Source organism: Sus scrofa, chromosome 5 (genome assembly GCF_000003025.6).
Source record: "Sus scrofa isolate TJ Tabasco breed Duroc chromosome 5, Sscrofa11.1, whole genome shotgun sequence".
Classification (NCBI taxonomy): Eukaryota; Metazoa; Chordata; class Mammalia; order Artiodactyla; family Suidae; genus Sus; species Sus scrofa.
Window position 1 is genome coordinate 15,991,407 of NC_010447.5, and position 14,733 is coordinate 16,006,139.

Here is a 14,733-nt window from a genome sequence, read left to right on the forward strand (position 1 = left end):
AGGCCCCTTTGCTCACCTAATACCCAAGCCCACCACTTATATTTTCTGGTAAGGTATGGTTTGGTAGCGGGAGGAAAGAGACAGGCCTAGAGGGGAAGTTAAAACTCTGCCGTTCTGTCCCTCCCTTCCTACTTTAATGAGAAACCTGTGAGGCCAAGGACCTGCCGTGCCTCCTCCACCAGGCGCTCCCCTCAGGCCAGAGCGCTGCCTCTTCCCAGGCCTTCTCTGCCCAGCTGTCTCTCAGTCTCCACCCCCAGAACAAGACCTGTGGCAGGTCACCTGTGCATTGACCTGGAGCTGCAGGGTGAGGCTGTAGGATCTTTGGGAACTCTGGGTTCCTGGGAACTCCTAGGAGATCAGACCTCTCCAGAGGGAAGCAGGAGCAAGGCCAAAGGGTGTGCACCAGATGGGGAACAGCAGGCAGGGCTATGGGTGACGCATGTCTCTGGTCTAATAAACTGGGTTTCAACCATCTCCTCTTCAGTGTCGTTCTTCTCTTATTTGAATAGTATGTAGGACTTCCTACTAAGAGCTGACCTTGGATTGGGGCCAATCAGGGGAGGAGTAAGGGAGCCAGAGCAGGGATACGCTGGTCCTGGGATGGGACAAGCTGACCATCACACCAGAAATGGTTTGAACCACTGGGCAGGGAAAGAGGAAGAGATCAAAGGTTAACAAAGATCCCAAAGAGAAATCCTAGTACAAAGGAGGCTTTGGAGACGGCGTGGGGTCAAACTTCAAAATATACTTAAAATCTGGAAGCAGGTTAGGTTAAAGGTCAGGGGAAAGGCTGGGTTGAAGTTCTAGCATTAGGTAGTTATTGAGGCACTTTATCTGTGGCATGAGCCCTGGGCTATGAGCCAGACCTGGATTCTAAGCCTTGGCTTTCGCGTTAACTTGCTGGTTGACTACACCGAGTCATTTCCTCTCGAGTTCACCTCTCCTGTTTGCAAAATGGAAAGGTGCGTCCTCCTCTTCGGCTCCTGGGCTTAGAGCCGGAGGAGAAGGAAAAGAAACACGCGCTTTGGAAAGTTAAAACGCCCTGCGCCCAGATGAAGCAGTTACTCCATCACCCTCTTCATCAGAGCTTTGGGACGGTGCTGTGGTCCCCCTTTCCAGGTCCTTGTCTTCCTCCCGCCGGCCTGGGGGCGCCCGCTCACGGGCCTCTCTATCCCAGAGCTCTTCTCGATGGTGTTCCCTGCCGGACCGCGAAGGCTGGAGGGAGTGGTCAGCACGCTTTTTCCGCTCGTCGCCCCCCTCTAGCCCACAGTCTCGCTGCCCTGGGCCTCCCGTGCCGGCGGGCCGGCCGGGCGGACAGGCGGGCGCGCTGGGGGCGCGCGGGGGCGGGGGGAGTTCCGGTTCCGGTTCTTTGTGCAGCTGCAGCAGCGGCTCCGGGAAAGATGGCGGCCCGGGCGGGTTTCCAGTCTGTGGCTCCGAGTGGCGGCGCCGGAGCTTCAGGCGGGGCGGGCGCGGCGGCTGCCCTGGGCCCGGGCGGGACTCCGGGGCCTCCGGTGCGAATGGGCCCGGCGCCGGGTCAAGGGCTGTACCGCTCCCCGATGCCCGGAGCGGCCTATCCGGTGAGTGGGGCAGGAGGAGGGGCGCGCGGGCCGGGGGCGGGGCCGAGCGGGGGCCTGGGAGTGACGGGGTGGGGGGAGGAGTAGGAGGGACTCCCCTGGGAGGGATTCGGTTCGCGAGGGAGGGTCGGGGGAGGCAGTGCGCGGAAGGGAGGGGAGGCGGTTAGCATCCCCACCAGCTCGTAGGGGCATTGTTTCCTTGGGGAGTCGGGGTGTAGAACCAGGGTGAACGAAGCGGGGCCAAGGGTGGGCTTGTGAGAGTTGGAGTGCAAAAAGGCTTAGGCAGCTCCAGTGCCCAGAGGAGCACAGAAGGTGTACCTGGCAAATTGAGGTCAGCTTTTGAGGAGATGGTAGCTGGCTGTGCTGTCTGAGTACTGGGAGCAGAGGAGATGTCCAATGGCAGATACAAACTAGACTGGGGAGAATTTGAGTATAATCTGCTCTCTTAGCTTTGGGCTGGAGTCCCCTGTGGGATCACAAGTGGAGCAGAGGAAGCTCCAGTGATCTATATTTCAAAGAGGTAGAGGGGTCTTCTCCCACCCCCCATGCCCCCAGCCTGGTTCGATTCAGAGAACTCAGGCTTCCCCCACTTTCCCTTTCCTGGTGGGGTTTGCAAGGGAAGCCATGACATCTCTGGGTCCTCTCCCCTCTGTAGAGACCAGGTATGCTACCAGGCAGCCGAATGACACCTCAGGGACCTTCCATGGGACCCCCTGGCTATGGGGGGAACCCTTCAGTCCGACCTGGCCTGGCCCAGTCAGGGATGGACCAGTCCCGCAAGAGACCTGCACCTCAGCAGATCCAGCAGGTCCAGCAACAGGCGGTCCAAAATCGGAACCACAAGTAAGATGACCCCAGGGTGGAGAGCGGGAGGGCGGACACAGGTGGTGGGAGTACCTCAAGCAAGAAGTGACGACGCTGTGTCAGCAGACAGTGGAGACTGTTTCGTGTTTGGTGGGGGTGGGGGGTGTCTTTGATTTGAGAGAAGCTTTGCGGTTCTTTCTCTTGACTATAAATGGAGGTGCTGACAGCCTGTCTTCATGTTCTGGCTAGTTCCATCCCAACCTGATAACAGTATTTATTCCAAACAGTGCAAAGAAAAAGAAGATGGCTGACAAAATTCTACCTCAAAGGGTGAGTCCAGGCTGTATAGGTCTTCTTGAGGGTGTGTTGAGTTGGAGAAGAGAGATGGCCAGCTCTAGATCCCAATGATACCTTTCTGTTCCTCAGATTCGTGAACTGGTACCAGAATCCCAGGCCTATATGGATCTCTTGGCTTTTGAAAGGAAACTGGACCAGACTATCATGAGGAAACGGCTAGATATCCAGGAGGCCTTGAAGCGTCCCATCAAGGTAACGCAGGAGAGTGCTAGGCAGAGAGCCAAAGGAGAGGACTCGGGAACCTTCAGCAGGCTAAGGATGAGAAATCAAAGGCATAGCGCCGCTCTCCTTGGCATTTAAATTACATCTCTCCCTTCCGCCTACAAACCGAGAATTACATTAGAAGCATAAGAACAGAACAGCTCAGGGGGAGGGGCTTTTGGTAGTTCTTGCACCAGAAATATACTCTGTTGGTGTTTTTGCTATAACTGCTCTGTCACCTTGGGAACCTGGCACCTCGCATGACTTTGTCTACCTGGCACCCCAGTGCATGCACTTGCATTTGGGCCAGTGGCCTGTGCTCTTCTAGGTGGAATCTCCGTCCACCCACCCCAGGGCCTGGGTAAATAGTAAGCCAGTCTGTTAGGAGACGTTTTGGGGTTTGGGGAGACCCTGGTCTTCAGCGTGAAACCACTGAAGCCCCACTGTCAATCCTGTTTCTGCCTTCCTCAGCAAAAACGGAAGCTGCGAATTTTCATTTCTAACACTTTCAATCCGGCTAAGTCAGATGCCGAGGATGGGGAAGGGACGGTGGCTTCCTGGGAGCTTCGGGTAGAAGGACGCCTCCTGGAGGATGTGAGTTCAAGGTCCACTGTGGTCAGCATCTAGGGTGGGAGCTGCTGGGAACAAGCAGTATTGTCTGGTTGGCAGGAAGCCTGACTGGTGCTCACAGCTCCTGTTGGGAACAGCAGGGAGAGGGTCACTGTGTTCCCTGCGCTAAAAGACAATGGTTCTTTGTGTCTGGCTCCCACAGCCTGGCTCTCTCTGTGGTATCGTATGGAGAACCGTATTGCCCTGGGATTTGATTTGTTGTTTGTCTCCCTCCTGATGCTGCTAGCCCTTGGATTTGGCAGTATCTGCAGATTTTCCAGTTAGGGTTGTTCTGGTTTTGTTTTTGTTTTTTAAACCAAGTGAGTTTGCACTTAGCATTTGAGGCCCTGCTTTCCTCCCAGAGTCCTTGAGGTCCTTGATTCCCGCTGCAGTATTGCCGTCTTCCCAGTTTCCACTGGAGACATTTCACAGTTTCCATGGGCGAGGTCTCTCGGACAGGCTCTTTGCTGCCTCATGGGGAACATCAGCTGACAGGTGATAGCCCCCAGACTTCACACCCCAGAAGCTCCTTGGGGAAGCTCACCTGCCATTCCCTTATATTCTCTTGCTCTCTATTTTTAGCTGTTCACAGGCAAGCCAGTATGAATGCATTTTTCAGGAGAACCAGGGCTCGTGTCAGAGCCTCCTTCTTTTCTATATAGGTCCGGTCCATCTGCCAGTGTTATCATGTCATCCAAATAAAGCAGTTTTTGTTCTGGCTGCTTATTACCTGTGATTCATTTCCCCTCTAGAGTCAGACCTTTCCCTGTTCAGACTCGCTTTATTGTGTGCAGAGGTTTGGCCTAACTTACCTCCTTTCCTTTGGGGAAATGAGGTGGGTAAGTCAGTGACCCTATGTGTGTTATAGGCTGCTGCTTTGGGGTTCTCTTGCTACCGTGACTTGTTTAATATCCACAGACACCTACCTTGCCACCTCCTAAGAGATATTCAGAAGACATTTTTGGGTCTCTTCCTGTTGCTGTTTGGGTTCCTTTTTTTATGGTACTTTGTTTTAAGGAATTTTTTCTGGTCTCTTGTAATGTGACCTCTTCTCTCTCTCTCCTCTAGTCAGCCTTGTCCAAATATGATGCCACCAAGCAAAAGAGGAAGTTCTCTTCTTTTTTTAAGTCCTTGGTGATCGAACTGGACAAAGACCTGTATGGGCCAGACAACCATCTGGTAGAAGTGAGTAGTTCTCTCCTCTAGGCTTTGACTTATGACTGGAGGATGATGGACTTGGGAGCCAAACGTTAATGTCTAAGGAGAGGGGGAGGTATGAGAAAAGGGCACGCCAGGTGTACGGTACCTCTGTCGCAGTTTGCACATTGGCCTCCAGGTGGCACTAGCTGTTTAGTTCTGGTGCCATTTGGACCCAAGAGCTCTTGTAGTCTGACTTGTCCCACCTTTTTAATTTGACTATCCTAGTTGCTGCCCCACTTTCAAGGGAAATTCTGATGGAGGCCTCTTGTACATGCCAGATCATCTCTTCATCTTGTTTATTAATAATGGTGAGATGTAGTTATCCACACACCATTCTGCTTTTTTCCTGGTAACAAGTACTGTGTTAAAGGGGGTTAACTAATAGGGTTCTAGTCCTTGCCAAGGCTACTTGCACGAATCTGGGACTCACTTTTGGTCCCTGCTTTGTTTAGATTCACATTCCAAATCATCAGAAAGCTTTTATTATAATGCCTGATTACGTAGCATACCTGAGACGTGTCAGCAGCTGTGTTCTTTGGGATACAGTGGAAACCAGAATGACGGTCCGGTGCTCCAAGTGAACTTAACCTGCTCCTTTCTTTGCCAGTGTAGCCGCAGCCCCTTAACCTCAGCCACTAAGAGACTTGGGAAGGTCTTTACCATCTTATAAGGGAAGTAAGTCACAGAATCGATAGACATGTGTAACTGTATTTAACTTAACTTCATAGCAGTAGAACATAGTGGCTAAGAATGTGGACTGTAGAATCCAACACGGCCGAGCTCAGAGAGCAGCTCCACCACTCGTTGGCTGTTGACCTTAGGCATCTTACTTTAGCCTTCAGCGTGTTTGTTTCCTCTCTGTCAGATAGGTTTAATCGAGCCTGTCTCATATGGATATTGTAGGGATTAAATGTGATGATCCGAGTAAAAGTCTTAGAAAACCCTCGCATGTAGTAAGCACTCAGTAGACGAGAGCTACGTTATTTTACAGTACGCATGTTATATTATCCATTTTGTGGATAAAATTATCACTGAAAATTCAGGCTGATTTAAATGTGGTCTCGAGCAGTCAGAATTAAAAGGTCAGTCTACTTATTGACAAGAATCCCAAAGCCACATGCAGTTTTTTTTTTTTTTTTTTTTTTAATGCCTCATGCTATTGTTCTTCTCCAGTAGCCTCAGTAATCAAAGTTGAATATTCAGTCATTACAGAAGCTCTTCCCTCCCACCCCAGCTCTTCCTCTGGGAGAGCGCCCCCTGACATCTTCCTCTCTGTAGTGGCACAGGACCGCCACTACCCAGGAGACGGATGGCTTCCAGGTGAAGCGGCCAGGAGACGTGAATGTACGGTGTACTGTGCTACTGATGCTGGATTACCAGGTATTCTGTGCTCATGGGAGGGGGTCCAGCTTTCACAGCCACAGCCCATCAGCCATCTGACATTTAAAGCTTTAAGTCTAGTTGTGGATACTTTGCCACCAGACCCTCCGCTCTCTAAACATGGGGATAGGGTCTTAGTCATTCCTGGGCTCCCCTTAGTGTTTGTCTGCCCCCGAGACAGCCCAGCATTAATGCTGGTTGAATGGCTTGAAGATGGCCACGCCGAGCACCCTGTAATGTGCACAGAGCCAGCCTATTAGCTTTGAATCTATCCTCTTTGGTTCTCTACAGCCTCCCCAGTTCAAATTAGACCCTCGACTGGCTCGGCTGCTGGGCATCCACACCCAGACCCGTCCAGTGATCATCCAAGCACTGTGGCAATATATTAAGACACATAAGCTCCAGGACCCACACGAACGGGAGTTTGTCATCTGTGACAAGTACCTCCAACAGGTGAGAAAAGGACCCATTCTTTTGCTCGAGGCCACTGGAGCCCTAGCTGTGCTCTTAGCTGCTTTTCCTCTTTCCCACAGATCTTTGAATCTCAGCGTATGAAGTTTTCAGAGATCCCCCAACGGCTCCACGCCTTGCTTATGCCACCAGAGCCGATCATCATTAATCACGTCATCAGGTAAGCGTGTGGATGGGGGCAGTGGTGTCCTGGAGCTGGCTCATAGCTGCACAGGTCAGTTCGCAAATTTTCAGGAATTTTGCAAACAGGTTGTTTATCACAGTCCCTGTTTGTGATTAGATACATTACATTAAAAATAAGGATAATACAGGAATTCCCCGGTGGCTCAGCAGGTTAAGGATGTAGCATTGTCACTGCTGCGGCTCTGGTCACTGCTGTGGTGCGGGTTCAGTCCCTGGCCTGGGAACTTCCCCGTGCCGCAGCAGTAGCCAGAAGAAAAAAGAAAAAAACAACAACAGGGGTAGCATGTACTCAAATATTCATCATTTCTGAATTACTGGTTTCTCATGTTTGTGTTTTTGAGATTACTTACGTCTTTTGAGTCTGCGTGGTGGCATACCACATAATGACATGTTATTGCACATGCCTTCCCAGCTCCATGATCAGTGATGAAATGCTGGCATATTAAAAAAAAAAAAAAAAATGCTGGCATGTTGAAATCAGTCGTGTTGAGAATATTTAAAACACAGCCGTCAGCAAATGCTACAAGTCAAGGCTTTTTTTGTTGATCTTCTGCTGTGGAGAATCAGCTATTAGACATTCACCAGCTCGTCAATGATGAGCTACCATCTTCTCAGGGTGGTAGGACATTGCATTTCTGAGACTCCAAATCCGTCATCTCCATCTGCTTTTCTGTTCAGAGATAGAGGCGCAAGGCATCTCTAGGCAGATACGGAGTGGAAGAAGGCATTTTGTTCTCAGACTGGATGTAGTCTCTGCCTTTTTTCCCTTGTTTCATATTCAGTCCACTGAAGCCCTTCCTCTCATAAGACCCTCACTCAGCTAATAGCAATTCCTACAGTCTATACATTGGGTCAATAGAAGCTAGTTTGTCCTGTATTCCTCTGCTTAGAGTTAGGCCACTTTTTACTTTATTTTACATGATGTGTGTTTTATTTCAATTTATTTTCAGGATCAATTTTATTGTAATAGGGAGAATAGTATAGAAGAAACTATAGCAGTCATTTCCTTGTGAGGAGGGAGAAACTGTTTTTTTCCTCACTTTTTAGGGCCGCACCCATGGCTTATGGAAGTTCCCAGGCTAGGGGTCGAATCAGAGCTACGGCTGCTGGCCTACGCTGCAGCCATAGCAACGCCAGATCTGAACCACACCTGTGACCTACACCACAGCTCACGGCACACCAGATCCTTAACCCACTGAGCAAGGCCAGGGATCGAACCTGTAGCCTTGCGGTTCCTAGTTGGATTTGTCTTCTGCTGTGCCACAATGGGAACTCCGAGAAACTACTTTTTGCTGGATGTCTTTTGTACCATTTGAATTTTTACCACTGAGGGTTTTGTTGTCTTTTGTTTTTTAAAATCTTTTTAGGGCCACACCCATGGCATATGGAGGTTCCAGGCTAGGGGTCTAATTGGAGCTACAGCTGCCAGCCTACACTGCAGCCGCAGCAAAGCCAGATCTGAGCCACATCTGCGACCTACACCACAGCTCATGACAATGCCAGATCCTTAAACCACTGAGCGAGGCCAGGGATCGAACCTGCATCCTCATGGATGCTATTCAGATTTGCTCCATTGACCATGATGGGAACTCTGCCATTGAGGTTGTTTTTTAAATCAACTTTATTGAGGTTTATATGCAGTATATCACACCCATTTGAAATATGGGTGAATAATTTTGGTCAAATGTGTGCATTCTGTAGCGACCACCACAAGGAAAGGGCAGAGCATTTATGTCGCACCCAAATGGTCTCTTGTGCCCTTTTGTAGTTAACCCCTTGCCCTTTAGTCTTGGACAGTCTTTTTGTTTGTTTTTCTTTTTTGCTTTTTAGGGCCACACCCATGGCATATGGATGTTTCCAGGCTAGGGGTCTATAATGGAGCTGCAACTGCCGACCTACGCCACAGCCACACCAGATCCGAGCCAGGTCTGTGACCTGCACCACAGCTCATGGCAACGCCAGATCCTTAACCCACTGAGCAAGGCCAGGGATCAAACCCACAACCTTATGGTTCCTAGTCAGATTCATTTCCGCTGTGCCATGACGGGAACTCCTGGTTTGGACCTTTTTTTTGACTCTGTGTGATTAGGTCTTAGGGGACAAGCCCTTTACCAAGCCCTTGTTTTCCTCCCCAGTGTTGACCCGAATGATCAGAAAAAGACAGCTTGTTATGACATTGATGTGGAAGTGGACGATACCCTGAAGACCCAGATGAATTCTTTCCTACTGTCCACCGCCAGCCAGCAGGAGATTGCTACTCTAGACAACAAGGTAGGGCCCGGGCCCTGGATGATGGGGCCACCAGCCCTCTAGCTTAGCTGCTTGGCTGCTTTTCTTTTGTTGTTTTCAGTGGACATGTGGAAGTTTCTGGGCCAGGGATTGAATCCAAGCTGTAGCTGCAATCTTCGCTGTAGCTGCAGCAAAAACAGATCCTTTCACCCACGGCGCCAGGCTGGGGATTGAACCCCCTCCTCTGCAGTGACCCAGGCCGCTGCTGTCAGATTCTGCGCCACAGTGAGAACTCCTGCTTTTGAGTCTTGATATTCACTCAGAATGTATTCATACCTAGTGTATGTGAGGCACTTTGGTGCTGGTTGGAACCAGACACCCAAGTTGTGCTTCATAGCTTAATAGCTTTGGGCCTCATTTTCTGATTTGTGAACAGAGACCGTAATACCTGTTTCTCTAAGGTCGTTACAAGCATTAAAGGAGACAGTACATGTAAAGACATGACATTGTATCTGGCGCATAAGATCAAATGGTGGGGTTCTTATGTGGCTCAGTAGGTTAAGGGTCCAGCCTTGTCACTGCTATGGCTTGCCTGGCTGCTGTGGCACGGGTTCAGTCACCTGGCCCCGGGAACTTCCATATGCCAGGGGTGCGACCAAAAAAAAAAAAAAAAAAGGCAACTTTTGTTCCTATTGTTATTATCATTAACTTTAGACATAGTCTGTGCAAGTAAAACCAAAAAGGCTCTGGGAACACAAAGGAGAGCAGGCAGACTTTCCTGGAAGAGCTGACATCCCAACTACATTTTTTTTTTTTTTTTTTTTTGGTCTTTTTGGGCATGCATATGGAAGTTTTCAGGCTAAGGGTCGAATCAGAGCTGTAGCTGTCAGCCTGCGCCACAGCCACAGCCATGCCAGATCCGAGCCACATCTGTGACCTACACCACAGCTCACGGCAACGCTGGGTCCTTAACCCACTGAGCGAGGCCAGGGATCAAACCTGCATCTTCATAGATACTAGTCAGGTTCGTTAGTGCTGAGCCAGGACAGGAACCCCCCAACTAAATCTTGAAGGACAACGTGGGAGTTAATGACAGGTGAGAAAGGATGATGGCGCTTAGGGGCAGAGAGGTCAGAGAACATTCCAGAAAGAGAGGACAGGGTATATGAAGGCCCCGAGAGGTGCAGAGAGCCTGGCATGTTCAAGAAGTACTGTGTTAATCTCAGCTCAGGGCCCTGGAGAAGGAAACTGGATCGGGAAGCTGGGGTCTAGTCATGAGGCAGCTTTGATGCAGGGAGAACTGGTGTATACTTTGTCCTGAAAACTGAGGGCCTGGTGCGCATGCGTTTAGAATGATCACCGGCAGCACATGGGGAGTGAACTCTCAGGGGGCAGATCTGGCGCCAGGAAGTTAGGTGGTGGGGCAGTTAGGCGTGTGAGGTGTGCTGAGGGCCTAAACTTAGGGTTCTGACAGTGAGGATGGAGGGGAGTAGGCAGCCCGGGGAGGTGTGAAATGGCACTGAAAGGATTCGGACCCTGGATGGAGACGGCGGGGTGAGGTGTGGGGAGAAGAGGCTTTGTGCCGACCCCCAGCTCTCCAGCTAGCCACGTAGTCCTAGCACCCGGTTGGAAACAGGCTTGGGGGAGAGATGGTGCATTTCGTTTGGAGAGTTTAAGGTGCCTTGAGTGGTCAAGCAGTTGGATTGGTGGGCGTCTAGAAAACGGGCTCTGGTTTGCAGACCGGGGACTCTTCACCCTGTCAGAGGTCCTGGAAGATAGCTAAGGAGATGATGTCACCAGGAGGAGTGCAGAGAACCAGAAGAGGGCAGAGGACAAAACCCACAGACCAGAGCTTTCGAGACAGCCTTCGGCACCACCTCTTTTCTGCCTGAGAGTGTTTCGGGACCCCTTTGTGCTGTGGATTAAGTGTTTACCGTGTGGCGTCCCCCACTCTGGACATTGTGGAGACTAGAATGGGGCCCACAGGGACACAGGGCATGTCACCTGTGGAACGAACATGAACCGGAGCCAGGGCTGGGGGCTCTGGGCAGCAGTGCCTTTTCTGGGCCACACTCTGTTCCTGGGTTGCGAGCGGCACAAGGAGAAGTCAGACGCTGTCTGCCGTTTGGCCCTGTGTTCCCCCAGCGTGGAGATGTCAGGAGCTTCTTCCTTCCTTTCAGATCCATGAGACAATAGAAACTATCAATCAGCTGAAGACCCAGCGGGAGTTCATGCTGAGCTTCGCCAGAGACCCTCAGGGTTTCATCAACGACTGGCTTCAGTCCCAGTGCCGGGACCTCAAGGTAGAGGACCCGGGACAGGTGCAAAGGGACTTGAGGCCTGTGAGGCTCACAGTTGCTTTTTTCCCCTCAGGGGAGGCGAGGGACAAGACTTTCTTTAGCGTGTTCCAGGGCCCAGTTTACAGTTAAGGAGGGAAATGGAGGTGGAACCATCTAGCATTTTCTGCGTACTGTCACTGTATTCGAGGGGGTAGAGCATGGAAAACTTGATTTCTGCTTTCTAAGCAGCAGACCTTCTGTTTGGAGAAACTCAGCTAATGTGATTTAAAAATAGTAAATCATGTAAGACACTCCTGGAACTCACCAGTACCAGTAAGAGCACAAAAGAGGAGGGAGATGGTGAGGCCAGAACCCTGAGGAAGGCTTCATGGAGAGTCGGGGCTGGAGTTCTGTCCCAGAGAGGGGAGCATCTCTCTCAGGCAGGAAGATGGGACGGAGCCCTCGGTTCTCACCTGTCCTGTGGTGGCTGACGACACTTCGGCTGAGCAGAGGAGCAAGGGACGAGGGGTGCCAGGAAGGACCCCTGATCAAGGCAATGATGTGTCGAACACAGGGGCGCCTCTGGGTGTCGTATGCGTGGCTCGCTAGGGCCGCTGTAGGAAGGTACCACCCTGAGTGGCTTCAACAGCAGAAGTGTAGTGCCTCACAGTTCTGGAGGCTGGAGTCTGAGGTCAGGGCATCAGCAGGGTTCGATCCCTTCTGGGGGCTGGGAGGGAGGGTCTGTGCCAGGTTGCGCGCCTCCTCACCGTGGCAGCCTCAGGCCTTGCTTGGTGCGCGGATGGTGACTTCCAGGCGTCTGCACATCCTCTTCCCTAAGCATCTCTGTCTCTGGGTCCAAGTGTCCCCTTTTATAAGGACACCAGTCATTCTAGATGGGCCCACCCTAATGACCTCATCTTAACTTGATCGTCTGCAGAGAGCCTATTTCCAAATCAGGTCACAGGTACTGGGGGCTTAGGATTGCAGCATCTTTTGGGGGATACAGGTCAATCCGCAACCGATGACATGGAAGGAAACAGGTCTGTTCTCTCCTCCCCTCCCGTCTTCCTCAGACCATGACTGACGTGGTGGGTAACCCAGAGGAAGAGCGCCGAGCTGAGTTCTACTTCCAGCCGTGGGCGCAGGAGGCCGTGTGCCGGTACTTCTACTCCAAGGTAGGCACCTGGGGTGCCAGGAGAAACTGACACAAGGCACACGGGGTCTGTGTCCCTGATGGGGGTCAGTGGTATTAGCTCCCGACTTCTGGTTCGTCTCATCTTCCGCCCCCTCCACTATTTTCTCCTTAGGTGCAGCAGAGACGACAAGAATTAGAGCAAGCCCTGGGAATCCGAAACACATAGGGCTTCTCCCACGGCCCTGACCTGGCTGCACCGATTTCTTTATTTGGGCCCTGTGCTGCCTGCCTCCTAGCACCTGCCTTGGTCTTGCTTGGGGCCTTCCAGGGGATGCTGTTGGTTCTAGGACAACACCAGAATGAAGAGGGTCTCACATGACACCTGTTGCCCTCTTCTCCCACCCCATCCTTCCTACCCCCGGCTTCCCTTTGCCCCACAAAGTTCCCATGTGCCTCTGCCCTCCCCTGGTCTGCATAGGACCTATAGGTAGTATTAGAGAGAGAATCTGTAGTGGTAATCAGTGCATTGAATGGACTGGGCCTAAGGCCGAGTGGTCTCCTCGGGGACCAGCTACACTGATCCTGCCCTTCAGAGACCCAGGAGTAGGGAGCTTTGGCCTCCTCTCCGAGACTCAGGCCTGGGGGCACTCTGTAAGCTAGTTGACCTTGGCTCTCCCGATAACAGAATCCAGTTTCCTTCCTTCCCTCCACAGGTTTGGAGCAAACTCTCCTTCGCTCGTTGCCCTCTAGCACTAAGGGACCGCTGGCTCTGGGCTCCACTGAGCCCCAGGCCAGTCCAGAGCCCTCTGGGTTGGCCTGCTGGTCTCAGTGCTTCTTACCCCCTCGTGGAGGGTTCACATCAGTATTGGAGTTCATTCCTGTAGCATCGCTCCCTCCCGGCACACTCCCTGTAGCTGCTCTTTAGGGTTCCCTCCCGCCTGTCCTAACCCAGGGCATTTGGGTGGGGGAGCCTTGCCTTTCCCTGTCACAGCCCCAGGGTCTCACCTCGGGTACTGGCGTTGCCAGTAGAGGCTGTTCTTTCCTGCTCCTGCCAGGAGGCGTGACTCATTGGTTCACTCCGCCCTGGCGCCCTCCCCCCTCCCTTCATGGAGAAACAGGCCTGAAATCAAACGGGTAAAAGCCCTGGGCCATCCCTGTCTTCCTGTCCCTTGTCTGCCCGGTTTGCACCCACCGGTGACCTCCAGGCACTGAGGAGTGAAAGCGCCTAGGGCTGGAGCGTAGCTCTGAGTTGGGTCTGTGACCCTTCCTCTTCCTGCCTCACAGGATTGGGACCCCCCAGCCCCTGCCCTCAAAGCTTCAGGCCCCTCAGGTAGCAGCAGGACCTTGTGATCTTGGCCCCTTGGAACTGAGATGGTTTTGCATCTTTCCAGGAGAGCCTCAAATTCTTCTTCCAGGTTGTATCCCCCCCCCCAGTTAGCATATCCCAGGCTCGCAGACTCAACACAGCAGGGTGGGAGACAGCTGGGCACAGAGGGGGAGCTGCGTTCCGTACGGGCTCTAAAGCCACAGAACTGACAAGCCCCTGCTTCCCCACCCCCTCCTCAGGCTCCTGCGAGCACACCCCGAGCCCCATATCCCTGCCTGTTCCACGCCGCCGCCGGGGACAGCAGAACTTCCTCCCTGACCCCCCTTCCTGTCATGATCCCAGCCCTCCCTCGAAAGCTTCTCCCCACAGTGACACTGGCCGACCTCTGTCCTTGGGGCCGGAACCATGAGAAGGAAGCTCAGCACTCCTCCACGGTTGCCCTGTTGAAGATAACTGTTTTTATTAACTGAATTATTATGTTTTTTTCATGGACCAAAATTTTTTTTGTACTGCCCCCCTTATCGATGTCACCCAGTTTTAATAAAAGAAACTTCTGAAGGATGGGTCCCCCTTCCTACTAAGGGAGAGCGCCTCCCTGAGCTCCCTCCTCCAGTACCACTGGCCCTGCTCATGGTGTTTGTTCATTGCATTTGACAAACAGTGAGCACCTGCTGGGGGCCCGCTGTGGTTCTAGGCACTGGGGATATGGTGGAAAACGAGGTTTCTACCCTGTGGAGCTCAGGTTCTCGCCTCAGCTTGTCCTGTCAGCCCCAGTGGTCCAAGCAGGCCAGGTGCTGGTTGGGACTAGTGGCATAGAGTCATCAGATCCCTTCAGGTTCTAACCAGACACTGGCACTGCCGTCTCCCCCCGTCGCTCCAAGCTCTCCAGGGCACCTACTGGCTCGAGGGTGCCATCCTTGGGCCTGTGATCCCTTAGGCTTGATGAACCTGATCTGCCTCTAGAGGAGTCAGGGCTCCTGTCTA

The 14,733-nt window shown here is 52.1% G+C and overlaps 1 protein-coding gene across 2 annotated transcripts; it reads left to right on the plus strand.

The window, feature by feature from the left end:
- SMARCD1 (SWI/SNF related, matrix associated, actin dependent regulator of chromatin, subfamily d, member 1) lies at nt 942-14,372 on the plus strand. Of its 2 annotated transcripts, NM_001244613.1 has the most exon segments (13): nt 1,372-1,577; nt 2,230-2,417; nt 2,666-2,708; nt 2,805-2,927; nt 3,408-3,530; nt 4,614-4,730; nt 6,024-6,125; nt 6,417-6,578; nt 6,659-6,756; nt 8,915-9,050; nt 11,189-11,311; nt 12,361-12,462; nt 12,595-14,372. In NM_001244613.1, coding segments are annotated over 13 exon segments (1,548 nt in total). In that variant the 5' UTR covers nt 1,372-1,400; the 3' UTR covers nt 12,649-14,372.